The sequence below is a fragment of the Trichomycterus rosablanca genome, chromosome 7 (assembly GCF_030014385.1).
Source record: "Trichomycterus rosablanca isolate fTriRos1 chromosome 7, fTriRos1.hap1, whole genome shotgun sequence".
Taxonomy (NCBI): Eukaryota; Metazoa; Chordata; class Actinopteri; order Siluriformes; family Trichomycteridae; genus Trichomycterus; species Trichomycterus rosablanca.
In genome coordinates this window covers 6306141-6329816 of record NC_085994.1, presented here as the reverse complement: position 1 = coordinate 6329816, position 23676 = coordinate 6306141, and the positions used below count along the sequence as shown (strand labels likewise).

The 23676-nt window shown below is 38.4% G+C and overlaps 1 protein-coding gene across 1 annotated transcript in view; it reads left to right on the top strand.

Moving 5' to 3' along the window:
* snx2 (sorting nexin 2) overlaps window positions 1-20841 on the top strand; it is a 33250-nt gene extending 12409 nt beyond the window's left edge. The window contains exons 4-15 of the mRNA XM_062998904.1: window positions 583-652; window positions 2409-2452; window positions 2533-2674; window positions 3526-3604; window positions 7119-7194; window positions 7661-7774; window positions 9649-9742; window positions 12198-12403; window positions 13531-13674; window positions 18584-18664; window positions 20519-20590; window positions 20676-20841. Of these exons, the coding sequence (XP_062854974.1) occupies window positions 583-652; window positions 2409-2452; window positions 2533-2674; window positions 3526-3604; window positions 7119-7194; window positions 7661-7774; window positions 9649-9742; window positions 12198-12403; window positions 13531-13674; window positions 18584-18664; window positions 20519-20590; window positions 20676-20726 (1173 nt within the window). The 3' untranslated portion in view covers window positions 20727-20841. The remainder of the gene's footprint in view (window positions 1-582; window positions 653-2408; window positions 2453-2532; window positions 2675-3525; window positions 3605-7118; window positions 7195-7660; window positions 7775-9648; window positions 9743-12197; window positions 12404-13530; window positions 13675-18583; window positions 18665-20518; window positions 20591-20675) is intronic.
* The last annotated feature ends 2835 nt before the right edge of the window (window positions 20842-23676 follow it).

The following is a 23676-nucleotide window of genomic DNA, read 5'->3' as shown; positions in this document are numbered from 1 at the left end:
GTTTCTGCGCGGGTTTACTCTGGGAGCTCCGGTTTCCTCCCACAGTCCAAAGACGTGCAAGTGAGGTGAATTGGAGACACTAATTTGTCCAGGACTGTGTTTGATATAATCTTGTGAACTGATGAACCTTGTGTAATGAGTAACTAATGTTCCTGTCATGAATGACGTTAAAATCCTAATAAAACAAACAAACAAACAAACAATCCAGTCATAGTATCAGAAAACAACCGAGTTAAAGATATAATGTTACCTAGTTAAGAATAAGATAGTGTGTATGTAAACACTCTAATTCTAATTAGGAAAGTTACATAATTAGTAAAAGTACAATTTATTTGCATGTTAGCCTGTTTCAATGGGCTTTGATTAACAATATACTGAACTTAGCATCTAGGGATTGAATACAAAAAGAAAGTAGCACTGCCTGCATGGATTTAGGTGTTCAAACCCCCTCATCGCATTTGTGTCGAGTTTGCAGACTTATTTCCTTTTGCTAATTCCTATTAAACTGCCAACTCATGTCCTGTTCCTAATTCCTGCTAAGGTGCAGACTCATTTCCAAACGAACCGCCTCTTGCTTTACAGGACGAGGAACCCGAAGAGAAACGGGACTCCTTCGATATGAAGATAACAGTATCTGATCCAGAGAAAGTTGGTGAGTTCAGTGAAGCCTCCTGTGTATTCTAGTACTGTAGGCATCTGTAGAGGTTTCTGTCTCCCGAGAGAGGTCTGTATGGCTAGTTGTTTTGCAGGGGGTTGCGATACAAAATCAATAGACCTTTTCAAATGTTATCAGGTATAGGATTTGCTTTCCAGCCCTCGTAGGGAAAGTGCCACTGTTAGGGCAGTGGTTTCCAGTCATGTCCTTGAAAATGCTTTGCCCTGCATTTCCTCCCTCCCAATTTAATGATTTTTTTTCAAAGGAGAGGTGAGTATAGTATATTTATTTTTTCCAGTTCTGAGGCTTTTTTTTTAAAGCACATTGTGGTACAGCTTGTTATGGTTACAAATAAAACCCCCCACAACTTTTCATGTTCCAGTTGAAAACAAACATCAGTTTACGTATCGCGTGATATTATGCTGAGGTTACCAGGGGTTGTGGGGGCATTTTTACACATAAAGAAAAAATGGAGCATCATTATGAAAGATTGATGGATAGACAAGATATTACTCAAAAACAAACAAAACTTTATACACACATACACTCATCATTTATTTTTGCTACTTTATTATTTTTTTTATTTTATACTTCAGCTGTACTGGTTTATTCTCTTTAAATATTCTATATATTCTAAATATGTATTTTAATTACTTTTTTTTAATCTTTTTTGAAGAGTGTCACACATTTTGTTGTACTCAAGTATAATGACAATAAAGGTTCCTCTTCTAATACAGGGGTGTCAAACTCATTTTCACCGAGGGCCACATCTGCATTATGCGGGCGACACGGTGGCTAAGTGGGTAGCACTGTTGCCTCACAGCAAGAAGGTCCTGGGTTCGATCCCCAGGTGGGGCGGTCCGAGTCCTTTCTTTTGTGTGTGGAGTTTGCATGTTCTTCCCGTGTTCACGTGGGTTTCCTCCGGGCGCTCCGGTTTCCTCTCGCAGTCCAAAGACGTGCAAGTGAGGTGAATTGGAGACACTAAATTGTCCATGACTGTGTTTGATATAAACTTGTGAACTGAAGAATCTTGTGTTATGAGTAACTATCGTTCCTGTCATGAATGTAACCAAAGTGTAAAACATGACGTTAAAATCCTAATAAACAAACAAACTGCATTATGGTGTAACGTATCCTGCTGTGATTGCAGTATTTGCAGTCTTGCACAATTTGATGTTTTTCTTGGAGGCTAAATTCTGTGTTTGGTGTCAAAATGCCAAATTTATACTGTACATATAATGTATATTTACATTTATGTTGTACTCCTTTACCACAGACACGGCCTCATAACACAAGAGACGTACCGGTTTCTCTTCATATAGCATGAACTAGTTTTCACTTTCCCATCTTTCATTAAATTTCCTTCCTTCTGCTTCAGTTTTCTCTTCTTATACTTTTTAAGATTACTTGTAAATATTTCTCAACATCACTTGTTGGCAAACTGCCTCAGTTAAATGCTGATGTGGAAACACTGCCATCTGATGGCGGGATGTGGTCACTTTGCTGGTCACAAAATCTGCATGTATTGTGGGAGATGCAGTTTATGTTTGATTTTAAAGTGTATTTTAAGACAATCATACGTATTTTAAGCTCTCGCGGGCCACATTAAATGACGTGGCGTGCCGGATTTGGCCCGCAGGCCTTGAGTTTGACACGTGTTCTAATACATGCAACTTTGAATTAGAATGATGTTTGTTGACAGATATTTGACGATATTTAAAAATTCTGACTTCAAAATATTTTTTTCTTTAAGGTGATGGAATGAATGCATACATGGCTTACAAGGTGACAACCAAGGTGAGAGTTCTCTCTTTAGTGTGTATAGTAAATAAATCATTGAGACATTCTGGTGCAATATGCTGTTCTCTTTTGTTTAGACATCACTAAACCTTTTCAACAAAAATGAGTTCTCTGTAAAAAGGAGATTTAGCGATTTCCTGGGTCTGCATAGCAAACTGGCCTCCAAGTACATGCATGTTGGATACATAGTTCCACCTGCGCCAGAGAAAAGCATTGTGGGTAAGTTGGAAAAAAAGCCATCACAAGTTTAATAGAAATTTGCCTTCGAACAATAAAGCCTGTCACATGGTTTGGGTTATTATATACAGTGCTGTGAAAAACCTAATTGCCTTCTTTGGTACTAAATCAACCAGTTAACCAAATCCAACTGACAATTAACTCATTCAGGAGGTCACAAAAGAACCCAGAGTAACATCTAAAGCAGCGGTCCCTAACCTTTTTTGCACCACAGACCGGTTTCATATATAAGATATAATTTCACGGACCGGCGGGGGCGGGAGGATTTAAAATAAAAGAACTTTAGAATGAAATATCAGTTGTTGTTTTTTTTTGCTGCAACTAGACGCTGCTCCCAATGATTGGGGACAATAGCACCCGAAGAGTTTTGGAAATGTAATTGCTCTTGTATCAATTTCTAATTATTTATTCTTTCTGTGCGGCCCGGTAATAAATGACCCACGGACCGGTACCGGTCTGCGGCCTGGTGGTTGGGGACCACTGATCTAAAGAACTGCAGGCCTCTCTTGCCTGAGTCAAGGTTAATGTACACAATTCCACAATAAGAAAAACACTGTTCAAATATGGCATCTATGGGTGAGTTGCATAGCACAAATCACTGCTGACTGAAAATAATTTACTTTTACATAGGAAAAATTTCTTTTTCACATAGGTGATAAAGGGTTTTGAATAAATCCTTATTTAAACGCTGCATTTTGAATTTACTCGAGTTGTCTTTATCTTGTATTAAGGTGAGTTGGAAGATCTGTAATCTAAATGGGACAAATCAGGTGAGAAGCAAATACTTTGTCACAGACCTGTATTTTATGTGATATTTGTTTGAATATTTTTAGGAATGACAAAAGTCAAGGTTGCAAAAGAGGATCTGTCAAATACAGACTTTGTTGAGAAAAGAAGAGCCGCTTTGGAAAGGTAACTAAAGTAATACTCAACATTAAAAATTTTATTGTTTTTATTTGAATTGTAAGGAGCCCCTTAGGGGTCACTAACGAAAAAAAATATGTGAAGAGCAAAACCCGTACGTACGGATTTGTAAACTGTACCCTCAATTTAGCAAAACTGTACCCATAGATTTGTAAATCGTACTTTCAGATTTAAAATCCGACCGCGGTCACGCTATCTGCAGTTAGGGTTTTACTGTGCGTCTAAACCCTGTTTTACGGTAATACAGTTGCAAAGCATTGATGAGAATAAAGCATCTCTTTACAGCTTAATATACAAAACCTACCGAGTTCTGATGCACAAAAATGTACCAAAAACAAAAGTTACAACCTATATGTAGATCTAAAAAGTTGGGAATTCAAACCTTCTCTGTTATTAATAAAATCTATGCATTTTTAAAAATCACTTTCCTATCTACTCATTATACATTCTTCTGTTTATATTTCGACAACATAAATACATAACATGGAAAAATTATGCAAATGGATAATTTTAAAATTCCATTAAAAAACAAGTTGAATTGTTATAGACCAATTTTAGAGGTCTAATAAAATAAATATATATATTTTCATCAAATCACTCCGCTATATTCTTTAAGAGCATTTACTCTTTTATTAATGACATACATTTCAGACATTTGTACTGTAGGAATCTGGGGTGGGGGTGATGGGATGGCAAACTGCAGAAAGACTGCGGTCAGATTTTAAATCTATGAGTAAGATTTACAAATCCGTGGGTACAGTTTTGCTAAACTGAGGGTACAGTTTACAAATCCGTGAGTACAGATTTACAAATCTGTACGTACGGATTACTAAACCGAGGATACAGATTTTGATCTTCACATATTTTTTTTCATTATTGACCCCTAAGGGGCTCCGTAGAATTGTTATAGCTAAGGTGAACTAAACAAATACTAGTTAAAATCTAAAAACACTTTTTAATATTTAGTATGTAGTAAATAGGAATAACTATTAAAAGCCTTTTGTTTAACCAGATAAAATGCTTTTTCTTTAAGTTGTAGATCCTCAATGACAGCATACTTTGCCTATTCTAGTTGTTACATGATGTATAAGGCTATACAGGTTCTTCTCAAAAAATTAGCATATTGTGATAAAGTTCATTATTTTCCATAATGTAATGATAAAAATTAAACTTTCATATATTTTAGATTCATTGCACACCAACTGAAATATTTCAGGTCTTTTATTGTTTTAATACTGATGATTTTGGCATACAGCTCATGAAAACCCAAAATTCCTATCTCAAAAAATTAGCATATCATGAAAAGGTTCTCTAAACGAGCTATTAACCTAATCATCTGAATCAACGAATTAACTCTAAACACCTGCAAAAGATTCCTGAGGCTTTTAAAAACTCCCAGCCTGGTTCATTACTCAAAACTGCAATCATGGGTAAGACTGCCGACCTGACTGCTGTCCAGAAGGCCATCATTGACACCCTCAAGCAAGAGGGTAAGACACAGAAAGAAATTTCTGAACGAATAGGCTGTTCCCAGAGTGCTGTATCAAGGCACCTCAGTGGGAAGTCTGTGGGAAGGAAAAAGTGTGGCAGAAAACGCTGCACAACGAGAAGAGGTGACCGGACCCTGAGGAAGATTGTGGAGAAGGGCCGATTCCAGACCTTGGGGGACCTGCGGAAGCAGTGGACTGAGTCTGGAGTAGAAACATCCAGAGCCACCGTGCACAGGCGTGTGCAGGAAATGGGCTACAGGTGCCGCATTCCCCAGGTCAAGCCACTTTTGAACCAGAAACAGCGGCAGAAGCACCTGACCTGGGCTACAGAGAAGCAGCACTGGACTGTTGCTCAGTGGTCCAAAGTACTGTTTTCGGATGAAAGCAAATTTTGCATGTCATTCGGAAATCAAGGTGCCAGAGTCTGGAGGAAGACTGGGGAGAAGGAAATGCCAAAATGCCTGAAGTCCAGTGTCAAGTACCCACAGTCAGTGATGGTCTGGGGTGCCATGTCAGCTGCTGGTGTTGGTCCACTGTGTTTTATCAAGGGCAGGGTCAATGCAGCTAGCTATCAGGAGATTTTGGAGCACTTCATGCTTCCATCTGCTGAAAAGCTTTATGGAGATGAAGATTTCATTTTTCAGCACGACCTGGCACCTGCTCACAGTGCCAAAACCACTGGTGAATGGTTTACTGACCATGGTATTACTGTGCTCAATTGGCCTGCCAACTCTCCTGACCTGAACCCCATAGAGAATCTGTGGGATATTGTGAAGAGAAAGTTGAGAGACACAAGACCCAACACTCTGGATGAGCTTAAGGCCGCTATCGAAGCATCCTGGGCCTCCATAACACCTCAGCAGTGCCACAGGCTGATTGCCTCCATGCCACGCCGCATTGAAGCAGTCATTTCTGCAAAAGGATTCCCGACCAAGTATTGAGTGCATAACTGAACATAATTATTTGAAGGTTAACTTTTTTTGTATTAAAAACACTTTTCTTTTATTGGTCGGATGAAATATGCTAATTTTTTTAGATAGGAATTTTGGGTTTTCATGAGCTGTATGCCAAAATCATCAGTATTAAAACAATAAAAGACCTGAAATATTTCAGTTGGTGTGCAATGAATCTAAAATATATGAAAGTTTAATTTTTATCATTACATTATGGAAAATAATGAACTTTATCACAATATGCTAATTTTTTGAGAAGAACCTGTAGATGTACAACAGTCTAAAAGAATTAGTTACAAAAAAAACCAAAAACTTTCAGATTGGAATTAAATATACACTGAATAAAATACAGTGAGCTGACAACAGACAGACCACATGAAAAAGCACTGCCCTCTGAAAGCTTTTACTACTAAACCTGGACCCCTGAGCAGTAGAAAAAAGGGAATATTGTCTGAATACTGCATTAGATATTGACTAGTTTTATCTTTCTTTCTTTTTTAACATGAAAACAATTGAAATGGAAAGAGCATTCTTGTTCTGGTCTTTTGTGGATGAAAGGTTAACCAGCAAGTATTAGATAAATAATGATCACCCAACTCAGGAGGGTTTGTGCTGTCAGTACAAATGCGTGCTGGTGCTGGCAGTTTTCTCCTGAGTGTAAACGCTCGGCGCCCGTATGTCTCTGATTCACGCTGTACTCCTGGTTTTGCGCTGCCTGATGAATCAAATAAAACTTAAAGTAAGGCGCTGACATTTCTCTGCCCTTTTTATCAGCCCGTTGATTGACGTGAAGGTCAGCAGCTTGGATGGGGCTTCCCACATGTCAGCTTATAGACTTCATCTCTTAAAGAACTGAATCTTGATTGCTACTGCTTATAATTTCTCAGCAGTGCACAAATTTGTCCAGTGAGAAAAATAGTTTGGGAATTTTTACAGTAAAAGACTGAAGAGGAAATAATAAAGTAAAGAAAAACATTTTGGATTTTTTATTTCTTTATTAGTGTATTAGCTTTTGAAATTGTACTTAAATGTGACTACATTTTTACACTTTTTAAACAGATATCTAATGAGAACTGTGTATCATCCTGCCCTGCTGAAAGATCCAGATGTCATTCAGTTTTTGGAGAGCACAGAGGTATCATATTCATAATGATTTTTTAAAATTGTATACAATGCTGAGTGTGTTTTTTTTCTATCCATATTATTATTGTTTTTTTTACGTGTTGTGAATAAATTTCCACTATTAACAGAGCTAGATCATTAAATGTAACATTTGTACTTGTCGGTATCTCAGGTGGGAAATCGTAAGAAAACTATATTAATGCAATTGAAAAAAGCCCCCAGTGATTGTACAAGGCTAAATGGTTCGAAGCCAATTGAAAGCTTTTTTGTCCGTTATCCCTCTGAGAGTTTTCTAGGGGAGAAAAGCATTAAATTGAATCCAGCATTAAAATGTATGGGAGTGGAGAAAACCACAGACTTCTTATGGTCCAGGCCTGTGGGTGAGGTGAGGTAGGAGCAACTGAAGCTCCCTGTGGGATTGGGTCCTGGCTGCGGCCTGTTAACCGGTTTGTTTGCCCTTATTTGTCATTTTATCCCAGCTGCCGCGAGCAGTTAGCACCCAGGCACTGAGTGGGGCCGGAATATTGAGGATGGTAAACAAAGCGGCCGACGCTGTCAACAAAATGACAATCAAGATGAATGAATCGGATGCGGTAAGGGCCTGATTTTTGGACTTGAATAATGAGATGAATTAATGAGCTGCTCTCCGGCTTGAATTCTAAGTTCCTTGCAGTGGTGAGAGAGAGACGGAGCCATGCTGTGGAGGCATGTGTCTCCTACACTTACTGTGTGCTTAGAGTACATGCCGGACATGTACAGGTGAGTGTAAAGGTTTGCATCCCTCATGGCTTCAGTATTGAATTAAAAAGGACAATTAAGATTTACTTTTTAATATGTCAAAAAATATTTCACGTTTTACCATAAACCTCTTGAATTTGACGTTGTATAGACCTGATTTGAAGAAGCCATTGTATCACACTGAACAGAATGACCTTTCAGAACAGATTTGTCAGGATTTTAAACAGACTTGTTAGGATTATTTTTAGAATAATGTCTCATAGTTCCCTCGTGACAAAAAAACCCCACATTGTTGAAACCACTTTTTGCTTGATTTTAAATTTTGTAGTTTGGTTTTGAGCTGATGCAAATGACCACTACAATACTTTAATCCTACTTGTTTACACCTGTATATTAGTTTTTTTAGATTAGTTTAATCATGTAAATTAGGGGGCGGCACGGTGGCTTAATGGGTAGCACAGTTGCCTCACAAGAAGGAAGTTCCTGGGTTCGATCCCCAGGCAGGGTCCGGGTCCGTTCTGTGTGGAGTTTGCATGTTCTCACCGTGTCTGTGTGGGTGTCCTCCGGGAGCTCCGGTTTCCTCGCACAGTCCAATGAAACATGCAGTCAGGTTAATTGGAGACACTGAATTGCACTGTAGGTGAATGGGTGTGTGTGTGTACGTGTGTGTGTGTGTGTGTGTGTGTGTGTGTGTGTGTGTGTGTGTGTGTGTGTGTGTGTGTGTGTGTGTGTGTGTGTATGTGTGTGTACGTGTACGTGTATGTGTATGTGTGTGTCTGCCCTGCGATTGGCTGGCGTCAGGGTGGATGGACAGGGTGTTACTGTGTGCCTTGCGCCCATTGAAAAGCTGTGATAGGCTCCAGCAACCGCGCGACCCTAAATGAATGAACGAACGAACGAACGAACGAACGAACGAACGAACGAACGAACGAACGAACGAACGAACGAACGAACGAACGAACGAACGAACATTAGGGTGCTATTAAAAGAAATCCAATTTATTTCTACCTGTATCTAGTTTGAGCTGGGTTAATTAACTGCTAGATCTGAGAAATATTTAGTATAATATTATATTCCATACGTTTAGATTTTTGCTGTATCATGTTAACGGTATATTGTATCATAAAATAGTAAAAGTTGTTGTAAACATTTGGTACAATATATAATTTGTCTTTTGTTTTGTTCTCTTTTAGATTAAAAAAAACAAAACTATTTGTTCAAGAGAGTTATGTTCTAATGGAACATGATTTGAGAAATGAAATCTTACTGTTTTCTATAATACTTCATCAGCTATATTCAATGAGAAAATATCTAAAGCATTTGAACGTATATACAGTTAAATGTATATAATCAGCTCTGTTTCTACCTGATCATTAGTTAATGATTTACTTCTACCACAGTGTATAAGGTGCAGAAAAATGTAACTATGCACACATCAAACGGCGGCGTCCTGTGGCCCAGCCCTACTGCTAATGAACTGAGTTGCTAAATTCTAATCCTGTTTTAATGTATACTGAAATCGCACATGTATGACGTTTGCCATAAAGCCAAAACTGATGTATGATGTGCTTTAAATTTCTTGTTTTTAATTTAACCAGGGTATGCAAACCTTTGCACTCAACTCTACAGTATTAAAGTACTAATTTATGTTTTTCTGTGACCTTTTGAAGAAATTAATTTTTTCTTCCACTTTTAAATAGTTTTTTTTCTGACCCTTCTCTGTGTAAAGTGGTTTGAGGAGAAACAGCAGCAGTTTGAGAACCTTGACATCCAGCTTAGAAAACTGCATGCCAGTGTGGAGTCACTTGTGTGCCACAGAAAAGGTAAAGTTTTTAATGCTAAGCTCAATACCAGTTACAATAAGAAGACTTGTTCTGCTTGTTTATGATGATTGTTATGCCTAGTTCACACTACAAGACTTTTGCCCTGATTTTCACTCGCCGACTGGTTGGTGCTAGATTTGCCGGCTCGGACATTCGCTCAGCGATCGAAACTTGGCTCTCAATCGTTATGTGTGAACTACTCAACAACTCGATCCGAGTGGCTCGCCGAGTGCTCGGTGACCGAAGTGAGATTTCTAGCATGTCAGATATCTGGATCTGAGTTGCACGACTGGCAATGAGTGCTATGTCGAACAGCCAATGAGAACGCAAGATACGGTGTGAGGGGAAAAGCAGGGGAGGAGTGTAAACAGGTGGGACAGGGGGATCATATAGTTTATATCGGCACACACACAAGTTTTACAGTATTTCTGACCTTATCGTTCTCTACAAAACACCAACGTTACATTGCAAAAAATATTTTTTAACCTCCAACTCGCTATAGAACAATCCCTGCTGTTCACGTAGCCAAATCCACTCAGATTCAATTATTTTTACTCTTTGCTTGAACGCTCCACATCAGCGCATAAACTTTGATCGCTCGCTACTTGTTGACGTGCATTTTTGGACGTGGTATCATTAAACCTCTCGTCACTTCTCTTGTTTGTTTTCGTGACAAACCGTAGTTTGGGAGACCAGAGAAGCTCGCCTGTGATTCCAGTTGGTGATAGATGGTGTAGTGTGAAACCCCCTATCGCTGATCAGTCATGTAGTGTGAAAGCCACACCGATTTGAAAGACTCCCGATTACAAGAGATCCAGTTGTGTAGTGTGAACTGTACAGCGACCTGACGACTTGGAAAGTCGTGTAGTCTGAACTTGGCATTAAACATCCAAAACAAGGTTCACTTTTATATTACTCAATAAGATTTTTCTTTAGTGGACATCCCAAACCAGAACAAACAGTCCCAGATCATAATTTCTTCTCTGGCAAAATTTCTAGTTGGCACTACACATTTCAGCCAGGGTTTTCTCAAGTTTCTTAGTCAGAGACATAAAATCATAAATCATCATTACCATTAATTTAGAGTCCGGTGGTGGTGTGCTTTAAATCACTCTAGCCAATGACTGGCATTGTACATGATTAATTTTATGCATGTTCAGCTTCTTGACCATGGGAACTCAATCCCTAACGCTTTTGACAAACCATAATCGTTGAACATATTGCTTTCAGAAACTGTTTAAATTTACAAGAACACACACATACATACACTGACCAGACATAACATTATGACCACTGACAGGTGAAATGAATAACACTGATTATCTCTTCATCACGGCACCTGTTAGTGGGTGGGATATATTAGGCAGCAAGTGAACATTTTATCCTCATAGTTCATGTGTTATAAGCAGGAAAAATGGGCGAGCGTGAGGATTTGAGCGATTTTGACAAGGGCCAAATTGTGATGGCTAGACGACTGGGTCAGAGCATCTCCAAAACTGCAGCTCTTGTGGGGTGTTCCTGGTCTGCAGTGGTCAGTATCTATCAAAAGTGGTCTAAGGAAGGAACAGTGGTAAACCGGCGACAGGGTCATGGGCGGCCATGGCTCACTGATGCACGTGGGGAGCGAAGGCTGGCCCGTGTGGTCCGATCCAACAGACGAGCTGCTGTAGCTCAAATTGCTGAAGAAGTTAATGCTGGTTCTGATAGAAAGGTGTCAGAATACACAGAGCATCACAGTTTGTTTTGGCAGCAAAAGAGGGATTAACACAATATTACGAAGGTGGTCATAATGTTATGCCTTATCAGTGTATACACATATACAGCGATTGTGTGGTTGTATGATTGTTGGTTTTTGTGTGCCTGAAATATCTATACTCACTAAATATCATTAATAACCACATCAATTTGGCCATGTGGTGGGGTGCACGTGTAGGAGCAGCTTCTTGGGTACCATCACAGCAGCAACATGAATTTTTGGTACTGACATTAGACTTATAATACCTGGTCAGTGGTGGTACTGTGGTGGTTTCATTTTAGGGATTGATGGGTTAAAATTGTGCATTGCAGCAGACAGGCTACAAAAAGTATTTGTAGTATTTATGTTTAGTGTGCAAAAAACACACCTTTAAAAAAAGTCAACTTTTATGTTAAGCCATGAGTGGGCAGCACAGTGGCTAAGTGGGTAGCATTGTCTCCTCGCAGCAAGAAGGTCCTGGGTCCCCGTGTCTGTGTGGGTTTCCTCTGGGTGCTCCGGTTTCCTCTCACAGTCCAGAGACTTGTAAGTGAGGTGAATTGGAGATACAAAATTGTCCATGACTGTGTTCGATGACGTGCTGAGTGACTGCTGTTTCTGTCATGAATGTAGCCAAAGAGTGTAAAACATGATGTTAAAATCCTTATAAACAAACAAACATAAAGACAAGATCTGAGTCCCTCCATCCGTTCCCCTTCCCAGAATTATCAATAAATACGGCATCGTTTGCGAAGAGCGCTGCCATGCTGGGAAACTCTGAGGATCACACCGCTCTGTCACGGGCCCTCTCCCAACTTGCTGAGGTGGAGGAGAAGATCGATCAGCTGCATCAGGAACAGGCCTACGCTGATTTCTACCTTTTCGCAGAACTCTTGGGAGACTATGTACGCCTCATCACAGCTGTTAAGGTAAGAAACCTGTGTTTTGGGTCCTAATTACCTGGTAAAACTAGAAGTTGTTAATATTTATAATCTGCATCACATTGTTACTGAACTAAACCTTCCCCACTTTTCTCCATCCCCAGGGACATATTAACGTTTTCACACACAGGTTCAACAAAATTTGTGAAGAAAACAAATCAGTCAATCATGTTTTTTGATGTATTGATAGTATTGAGTTTTAGGGTTGTAGTTTCCTTTTTTAAAGTCTCTGTGCATGGGAATTCTTTTCACTTGTCTATAACTCCCATTGTCCATACAGTGGTGAGCTTAAGCTACAGGGCAGTTGTTGTCTAGTGGGTCGGGTACTTAGACTAGCAATCAAAAGGTTGCTGGTTCAAGACCCACCACTGCCAGGTTGTCACTGTTGGGCCCTTGAGCAAGGCCCTTAACCCTCAATTGCTTAGACAGTATACTGTCACAATACTGCTTTGGATAAAAGCATCTGCTAAATGCCGAAAATGTAAAATGCAAGCTCTTGTGCTTGAATCTCAGCAGTGTTATCAACCTGGCCGTGCCTGAGGGAGGGAAGTTTGACAAAGTTCCTCCTTGCTTCTGCAGAAATGCAATCTCTCCTGTTTGGTTGAGGCACCTGCACGAGTGCCTGGCTCTACACGGCCAGTGCTGGTGCATGCAGCAGACAATTGGAAATAACAGGATTGGGAGAAAAAGGGGGAAAATCCCCACGCCCTTTCCCACTCCCACTTAACTGATTAAAACGTTAATATGCTGAAAATGTGAGTGTTGATTCATGTATTAAAAAGTCTTTAAAATACAGTGGTAACCTGAAACTCGACGTCAATTGGTTCTGGGACTGGTGTCGAGTTTTAAAGGCGTTGAGTTTCAAGTTATTTCTTTCCCATAAGGATGTATGGGAAAACCTGTTAATACGTTCCATGGTCTTGTGAAACTGCATATATTTAAGGCTTATGTAAAATAATGGGGACACCGAGTAACAAGGTACCACTGTAATTTAAAATGCTGATTGATTACATGGGGTTAAAATAAACATCAGTTAAAGTTTGTCATGGGAGTCTTGGGATTTAAGTCTACTCTGGGATTTAAAGTTTACTCTAATGAAATGTTATGTTTGTTAGGGTGTGTTTGACCATCGTATGAAGACGTGGTCCAAATGGCAGGACGCCCAGGTCATGCTGCAGAGGAAGAGAGAGGCTGAGGCTAAGCTTCAATACGCCAACAAACCTGACAAGCTTCAGCAGGCCAGGGATGAGATAAAAGAGGTAAACTGAAACACCATTATAAAAGCTTAATAAGGAATAGTCATGCAGTTGTTGTTCCTACCCATCTTTGAAGACTTTGTTGAGCGATTTTGGCTTAGACTATTCTCTCTAGAGGAAAATCTGACCTACTGAGACCATTGCTTGGTGGATGAACGGTTCCCCTGCTTGCATTGATTTCATTTGCATTGAATTTTTTTTTAAATGCAAAGGATCTTATTGTCCTGACTTATGTCCTGACATTTACGAGCTCAGTAATGGCGTCACACTTGGCGTACCTTCTTGACCCAACTCTCCTATTTATATCAGAGCTTGGGACGGGCACTGAGAGCGCACCTTGAAATGACTAGACTGTCAGACCCTTTTCCTGACTTCAGACGTTAGCCAATCATGTCTGTGCAGACACCTGAATGGCTGATAGCATTCCCCATATCCCTGGATCTCAGTGGGAGTGGGCTAGTGTACTTTACTGCTGCACCACCCAGGCACCCACAGATGTTACTTTACTGATAAGAGCTATTTGCAACTGTAGTCAGTGATGCCACATTCTTGTTTTTGGTGAATGGATTTAGAGGATAAATAGTGTTATTTATACATGTATTTATTTTATTTTTTTAGTCTCACCATCATACTCACTTTTAAATGTTAACTGTAGCCAAATGTGACCATTTCTTTAGGACAACTGTACTGACAGTTTACACCACTCAATTTTTTTATTTGACTTTACATCATATTTTTTTTCTTTGCAAGCCCAAATTATATTAGAATAAACTTTCTTAGTAATAGAAAGGAAGCCTCAGGCATGGTTGTTTTCAGCATCAACACTTGTTATCGAGAGCCCTGGTGTTGATTCTGATCAAGTCTGCTGCATTTCTCTTTCTTTAATTCATGCTTATCTCCTTTTAAATTGCTTTTCCACTTGATATGATTTTATGAGTTATTGATTACTTTAACCACAAAACATTATCAGACGCTTTTCGTTTTTGCATTTTCCCCCGTCATGCCCCACAAAGGAGATTGAGGAGGTAGGACCCTTGGCTCTGATTTTATTAATTTATGTATCAGATCTGGTCCTTTAATGTGTCTCACTGGCATCTGTACAAATATCATTTCATGCTCATGATGACTTATTAACTGTGTGACATGCTTTAACAGGTAAATGAAGCATGAATGTGCTTTATATGGAAGCCCAGATGTGTAAGTGTGCTCCAGTGTAAATGTTCACTTTATTTTTTCTGATATGTGAAACATTACAAAATGCCAAAAAAAGTCTCTAAAGACATTTTTAGCACTGGCGGGTGCCAGAAGGGAATACATAAAGTTAATGTAAAATGCTTATTAAACAGGAATAAGTGATTTATAAATTCTCTTGACCTGTATTATATTAAATCAGTACAAAAACTCAATACAGTGGTACCTTAAAACTCAGCATCAATTGGTTCTGGGAGTGGCGTTGAGTTTAAAAGACGTTGAGTTAGGTATTTTTTCCTATAAGGATGTATGGGAAACCTGTTAATGCATTCCATGGTCCCGTGGACATATATTTCAGGCATATATAAAATAATGGGGTTATTTTGACACTTATATACTGAAAATTACACAAATATAATATAAAAACACTGAAATAAAAAGCTGATTCTTACAATTTCTTAGAACCCCGAGCTGTAACACAAGTTTAAAAGTAAAACTGTGAGGACAATCCAGATATACACAGATACATGTGGAGCTTTCAGAGTGAATCTGATGATTATTCCACACAAATGCAGATTCGTCTCATATGCACACTTTGATGACGTCTTACCGCACCACTCAAACCGAGCACTGAACAAAGTGACTGTTCATTGTTAATTTGAAATGAAATAAATACATGAAAAAAAAAAACCTGAACATGTTGAGTTTAAGGGAAACGTTGAGTTTAAGGGTCCAAATTTCTCGACGAAGGGCGTTGAGTTTCAAAGATTTTGATTTTAGGGGACGTTTGCATGTTTACCACTGTTACAACATCTTTCATTGTATCAAGAACTAATAATTGTTCACTAATCAATCAATTCACTTTTAAAAGAGGATTATACTTTTTTGCTGTACAGCAATACAGGGCCCTTGTGTTTTGTGCTGTAAAAGCACCACAGCAGACAGGACAGTCTAGCACCCTCACTCTATTACATGGATTACACAGCCATGTTGTTAAAATGTGCAGAATGTGGCCTTCCATCAACATATCGAAATCAAGTCATGTGTATAAATCTTTCAGCATTAATTGTGCCCTCCCAAGCCATGGGCACCAATACACTGTCAAACCATGACAGACCCTGACATTTGTGCTTTATGCTAATAATTTAGATGGTCCTGGGCTTTTTTGCATGACATGATTGTTGCAGTGGTATTTGAGTATCATGGGAATTCAGTAGTGTTTTCCACGAATCTATAGATTATATTATGCATTTTAAAGGGTAAAATATTTAACATGTTGACAGTGTCTTTGCAAATAATAAAACAGTTTGAACAAAGTGGTGAGCCAGGATTTTGCTTAGAACCAAAGAGCTTCAGAGTGTCCAAACACAGAGGATCACTCAATGACCCCTATGTTTTTGGCATTTAGCGTTCACTATTATTACAGCTGACTTTTAACTGTGACCAAAACACAGGAAATATTGGGCTTGTTAAACAATAAGCAAGTTTCTCCAAATTTTACATAGCTGTGGTCAACTGTAAACATGTAGTGGTTTGTACTACATGTTAATTGTTTACTAATCAGGTTCCAATTTTTTCACCTTACACTTCTGGGCTTTCATAGCTTCAATATCTGTGTGGACAGATTATCAACTAACAAATGTTAAATGACTAAGTTTAGATAATCTTCATATCTGTTACTTTGTTCATGTGCTTTTTATTTGGGGCTTTAAATGTAGGAGTGACGTTTCGATTTACATTTTAGATGCAACTTAGAGTTTGATTTAGTATTTAGTTTGCATCTTTTATTACTTTTATTTAAAGCCCCTGACACTGGGTTTGCATGCACTTTAGTAATCTGATAAAAAAAAACCTCTGACTGAACTGAGTAGCAGATTTCTTAAAGCTATTGTGAACCTGTTTAATTTTAATTAAGTGGAATCACATTTAAAATAGTAATGTAATAATTGTGTTATAATTAAATTATTATTTTTTTATCAAGTATAATTCAGTTATTTTACTGACCTAAAAGTGCTGATTTACAAAGTTTACTTCCATAATATTTGAATTCTACCCAAATATTTGAATGATTCAATTACTCACATTTTTTTTATGTTTTAATATATATAAAATATTTACTATATTTTTTTTATATGATAATATTTACTGTCACTAGCTAGTGATGACGGAGCCACAGACAACCAGCTAAAAAGGATTTTAGATTTGGTTCAGTTCACAACATTTATGATCAACACTACTAGAGCAGTGGAAAATAATTATTAGAATCATTTTATCTCTATTTATTACTTAGTAACTGATTTATGAGAAGTTAGAAGTCGAACTACATTTAATCATCTATTCTAATGTATAGAAACTCGGTGTGCATTTTTTTTATCTATCTATACAGTGTTAGTAGTGAAACTGCTAATTAATTTACACTTTAATAATGAGGTGGTCTAAACTTAACTTTTCAAATAAACAAATTATAATTAGTTTAACTGGTTTAATGACAATAGTTTTCATCTTTGAACCCAGTATTATATATTTCATGATTCATTGTGTTGTTTATTATTATTTATTCATTCATTTATTTTTTGTTAAAATCTCAATTATTTTAAGAGTATCTTATTCAAACAACTCCTAATTATAATATGACCCTAATCAGAACAAGATCAAGATCATCAAGGTATTGTGTTTACATGACCATCAGATTACCCCCAGAACCTGATCTTAATCAGATTATTAGTGTGCATGTAAAAGTGTTAATCTCTGTATGTAAAAGGTACACACTTGCTTTCTTCATTCTAGTCACATGGCCATACATACACTATATTGCCAAAAGTTTTTGGACACCTAACCATGACCTTGTTGAGTGTACTATTTGAGCTATAACTAAAGTCAGTTTTCTGAAAAAAATTCTCACAAGACTTTAAAGCATGTCTGTAGGAATTTGTGCTCATTCAGTCAAAAGAGCATTTGTATAAGTGGGCAATGATGTTGGTCAAGAAAGTCTCAACTGATGTTCCAGTTCTTTTCTTCAAGTCTTTATAGAGTTTGCTTTGTGCACAGTGGCACAGTCATGCTTGAACAGGAAAGGGCCATCCCTTAGCTGTTTTTGTAAATATGGAAGCATATTTTCCTTTATATAATTGATTTAGTACACCTTTTAGCCGGCACGGTGGCTAAGTAGGTAGCACTGTCGTCTCACAGCAAGAAGGCCCTCGGTTTGATCCCCAGGTGGGATCCGGGTCCTTTCTATGTGGAGTTTGCATGTTCTCCCTGTGCCCATGTGGGTTTCCTCCGGGTGCTCCGGTTTCCTCCCACAGTCCAAAGACATGCAAGTGAGGTGAATTGGAGACACTAAATGAATGTAACCAAAGTGTAAAACATGATGTTAAAATCCTAACAAACAAACACCTTTTAGCAATTGTTGTGGCTGAAACAAGTGAATTTAAAAATTAGAAGGGGTGGCCTGATACTTTTGTCCATATAGTGTATTTATTCTTGAATCCTTATTTCTTGTCACATTGTGTTAATAACCAGATATTTCATTGAATTAAACTTGGTTCGCCGTATCAAGGTGAATTTGGTTAACAATATTGTAGGAGCATTCTCATGTCATGTACTTTTTTTTGTTGGCCCTTAACTGAAGGAATAATTGTTTGAAGGTATATCACTTTAGAAACACAGTGCAGTAAAACTGTCAGCATGGTGCATCTCTTCTTTTCTACTCTTCTTTCAGTGGGAAGCAAAAGTCCAGCAAGGCGAGAGAGATTTTGAGCAGATATCTAAAAACATTCGGCGGGAGGTGGGGAGATTCGAGGTGAGTTGACATGCTGGGCTTTTCTGGTTTGACAGAATGATGTGTCTACTTTGTACTGTTTACATCTTAAACTCTAAATAAAAAGAGATGCTCTTTGGATTTGTTGAGACTAGTTCAGTCCTCTGCAGTCAAAACTGATTTTTTAGATACCCTTTTTGTTTTATACTGCTAAAACTAAAAAAAAAAAAAAAAAAAAAAGCTAAAATGATGAGTGAACAAATCAAAATACCACAAATCTGTAGCACAGCATTCTGTTGTAAAGCTGTTGTTAAAGATTTATTATGTCTAGTAAGGAAGAAGTTAAATTTTATTATAAAAAAAAATCCCATTGGTTGGTAAGATTTCACACAAGTAGGATTCATGGTGTTTAAGGTAAGAGAGCTTACTAAAATATTTTGGTTTAGGAAGATTTAAACAACATTTAAAAAGAAAAGTCACAGAGGTTTAACTAACACCTGAAACATCCCTGTCAGTACAAATGGTGTGATTATTTACAAGTGACTTTGGGACAAGTCTCTGAATGTCTTTGTGTGGTCCAGCTAAGACCCAGGCTTAAACCACAATGAACGTCTGTATAGAGACCTGAAGATAGCAGTTCATTGCCGCTCCCCATCCAGTCTGATGGGGCTTGAGAGAATGTGCAATGAATAACAGGATAAACTGCCAAAATCCAGGTTTCTAGGCCAGGTGGCTTGTAGAGATTTATCAATGAAGAAGACTTGCAGCTGTAATTGCTGTGTAAGGGGCTACTACAACATATTGAATAAAAGGTCTGAATTAATTTTTTTAAAATATTTAAAATATAAATGATAAACTCAATAAAACATTTTTAATTGATTAAGGGATATTATGTGTAGCTTGATGGGTAAATATGGTATGCATATCTTTTCAAAATAATACCCATTATAGAGTAAAGTGTTCAAAAAGTCAGTGTCTAAATATTTCCTGAATCCATGGTGTCCATTTATTAAATAATATTAATTAAAAGTACACACTGTGTGTAATTTATTTTGTTATTGTACTTAAGTCTGTACTTAGGTTTAAATTTTCTAAAAGTTCTTACCTGTTTTCTTGTACTGCTGTAACAAGTTAATTTCCCTGAGCAGACCAATAAAGTCTTGTCTCTTATCTTAAAGCCAGATATCTTGAATCTTTGGCTGTTTTTTTATAAATTAATATTGTAATAGTGTTTTTTGCATTCAAAATGCAGCTGCTCGCCTGGTTTTTAACCAACCTAAACACTGTCACATCACCCCCATGCTGTGTTCTCTTCACTGGTTTCCTGTAGCTGCACGCATTCAGTTTAAAACACTGATTCTCGCCTACAAAGCCAAAAATGGACCAGCCCCAAGCTACCTTCGTGCTCTAATCAAACCCCTCTCTGTACCACGCAACCTCCGAGCCACTAGTCTTGCTTGACTTGATCCTCCACCCAGGACTCGGGGAAGATTAGCATCAAGGCTCTACTCTGTACCAGCACCCAAGTGGTGGAACGAACTTCCTCTGTCTGTCCGAACATCTGAGTCTCTCGCTGTCTTTAAAAGACAAGGAAAAACCTTCATCACCTCTTTACTAAGCACTTAAGCTGACATGTACTTACTTACTAAACGCTGTTATTCATTTCTTGCAAAAAAAAAAAGAAAGAAAGAAAAAACCTTGGTTCTAACAGGGTTCCAGCAAATTTGTGTTCTTGGATCTACTTGAACTAGAGGAAGGTAATGTTTACTATGGAAGCACTTCTGTAAATCGCTCTGGATAAGAGCGTCTGCTAAATGCTGAAAATGTAAATGTAAATGCAGAACTTGGTTTGCAATAATGGGTTAAATTAACATGTATCTTTTATGTTTCTTTTAGAAACAAAGAGTGAAGGACTTCAAAGTTGTCATTGTTAAATATCTAGAGTCACTAGTACATACACAACAGCAGGTAAGCACCTTTTCTACTTGAAATAATATTAAGCCTTTTCTAAAAACTGTAAACCATTGATTATTTATCACCTTGTTTTTTTCAGCTGATAAAGTATTGGGAAGCCTTCCTGCCTGAAGCCAAAGCTATAGCCTAAACTAACAAACTCTTGTGCAAAAGATTTTTTATGTACAACATAATCACCCAATTGTTGATGCATGGACTTCAAGAGTTCTTCATTACCACTCTAATAAAAACACAATATCTTTTAATCGCTCAGTCCTTACGTTTGATTTTTATGTCTTAGTGTGATCACCTCGGCCTTTATTTTTTCTTAAAGGAGAAGTTTGACCAGGGATGTTGAACTTCCCGCTTAATGATACACTACAGCTCTGACTTAAGGGTCCAATCACCGTAGCAGCTTGCATCTCCCGTTAAGTGCTTCTTTTCTGCCGTCACATGAATGTCAAATAAAGTGGATTAATATCCATAAGACTGAGTCTTTTAATGAAATCTTCATTTAGACATTTCTAACACTACATTTCTGTCAGGTGAACAGATTCAGCATGCTTTAATTCATTAAAGTGGCTTTTGTTTGCTGTCTTCAAAACACTATACAGCTCTGTTGTGTTCGGCTTTCACTGCTGCTGTGTGCAGCTGTATACACTTTTTTCTTTCTCTGTCGTTTAGCCTGAAATATTTTACAAAATTAAACAAAATCTTTATTGTTTCGTGTTAAATCTGATTTTTAAAAATTTATTTTTTACTTTACATTCCTGTGCAACAGTGCTGAAATGCTAATAAAGGAATGTACTTCAGTATTAAACATGTGGGTCTTCTTTTATTATTGACTTTATTATTAACACTTGCTTTCGTGGGTGACAGGATGACACAGCATGTAGAATTTGTACTGCACAGCTTCAGGTTTCTGAGGACTTACACCGATCAGCCATAACATTATGACCACCTCCTTGTTTCTACAATCACTGTCCATTTTATCAGCTTCACTTACCATATAGAAGCACTTTGTAGTTCTACAATTACTGACTGTAGTCCATCTGTTTATTTGCATGCTTTGTTAGCCCCCTTTCATGCTGTTCTTCAATGGTCAGGACCACCACAGAGCAGGTATTATTTAGGTGGTGGATCATTCTCAGCACTGCAGTGACACTGACATGGTGGTGGTGTTTTAGTGTGTGTTGTGCTGGTATGAGTGGATCAGACACAGCAGCGCTGCTGGACTTAGAATAGTCCACCAACCAAAAATATCCAGCCAACAGCGCCCCGTGGGCAGTGTCCTGTGATCACTGATGAACGTCTCAAAGATGACCAACTCAAACAGCAGCAATAGATGAGCGATCGTCTCTGACTTTACATCCACAAGGTGGACCAACTAGTTAGGAGTGTCTAATAGAGTGGACAGTGAGTGGACACGGTATTTAAAAACTCCAGCAGCGCTGCTGTGTCTGATCCACTAATACCAACACAACACACACTAACACACCACCACCATGTCAGTGTCACTGCAGTGCTGCGAATAATCCACCACCTAAATAATACCTGCTCTGTGGGGGTCCTGACCATTGAAGAACAGCATGAAATGGGGCTAACAAAGCATGCAAATAAATAGATGGACTACAGTCAGTAATTGTAGAACTACAAAGTGCTTCTATATGGTAAGTGGAGCTGATAAAATGAACAGTAAGTGTAGAAACAAGGAGGTGGTTTTAATGTTATGGCTGATCGGTGTATCTTCACTGTCACTGTCTGTGTGGAGTTTTTCTGTGTCCATACGTGTATTCATGCCAGTCAGTAAATTGGCTTCTCTAAATTGTCACTAGGTGTGGGTATGTGAATAGGTAAGTGTGTGGTGCCCTATAGTGGGTTGCCATTTTGTCTAGGGTGTCTTCCCATCATGCATGTCTTGGTACTGTGTAAACTGGATTAACACTTCATACACTTTTAGTTTTTGTTAGAATGTCATAAATAATCCCACCAGTCTGCAGTTGGGGTTTGTAAATCTCTGAAGCACGACGCATCATGTCTTAAATTTTTTTGACCTGAGCAATGAAAGAAACTGTCCAGCAAGTCCTGTCAAGAGCCTTATTACTTTGCATAAACTACTCTAAAGGACTGTCAAAAACTCACACACGCTCCATTTCATTGTCTCCGTCATATTGGCAAGCTGTCAGAATAGCCCATTGCATAAGAGGATCTGTGTTGTAGTGGCTCAGTGCAGGACATGATTATGAGCGCTGGGTTCTTCTCTCCCCTATCGGCCTGCCATGAAAACACTGTCTCTAATGACATTAAAGAAGACGAGGGGTGACAAGATTCTGCTTTAAACACAGGTGTTTTACTAGAAATGTTTTGCTCAAAACAGTACTCTGAACCGATGCCATCCGGCATGTTTGGCCACAAACAGATAGCAGAACTTTTTGTGGTAGTGGAAATGTTACATGCTTTGTGCCAAGTTAAGCAGCATGTAAGCTTTATACAGTATAAGCTTTAGAAATTACATAAATCAATGTCTGTTTTGATGCTTAATAGAGGTTTAATAAATGTAATAAATTGCTAGTGTAGTGACGGTTGTACAGACGTGTATATATAGCTTAGGCCAAATGTTTGAGACCACTTGTGAACATGCATTTATTAAGGGCAAATGCATTTATGGTATGGTTTGTTTTAGGAAGAGATTTGGACTTTTATAGAAAACTCTGTTTTACAATTTATCAGCTAAGCCACAGTGCTACCATGTTTCAGTAATTCAGGAGATACAGTATGTTCCTATACTGGAGAAGTTTGATAAATACAAGGTTAATTTCCTGCGGCGCCCAGGTGGCGCAGCGGGATATTCCGCTTGCACACCAGCACCGAGTTTCTGAACTCCTCAGTTCGAAACTCGGTGTTGCCACCGGTCGGCTGGGCGCCATCTAGCGGGCATAATTGGCAGTGCAGATACTAATTGGCCACCGTATCTGCAGCGTGGGGGCCGAACTATGTGTGGGTCGAACTATGTGTGGGTCGAACTATGTGTGGGTCGAACTATGTGTGGGTGGGTGTGTGGGTGTGTGGGTGTGTGGGTGGGTGGGTGGGTGGGTGGGTGT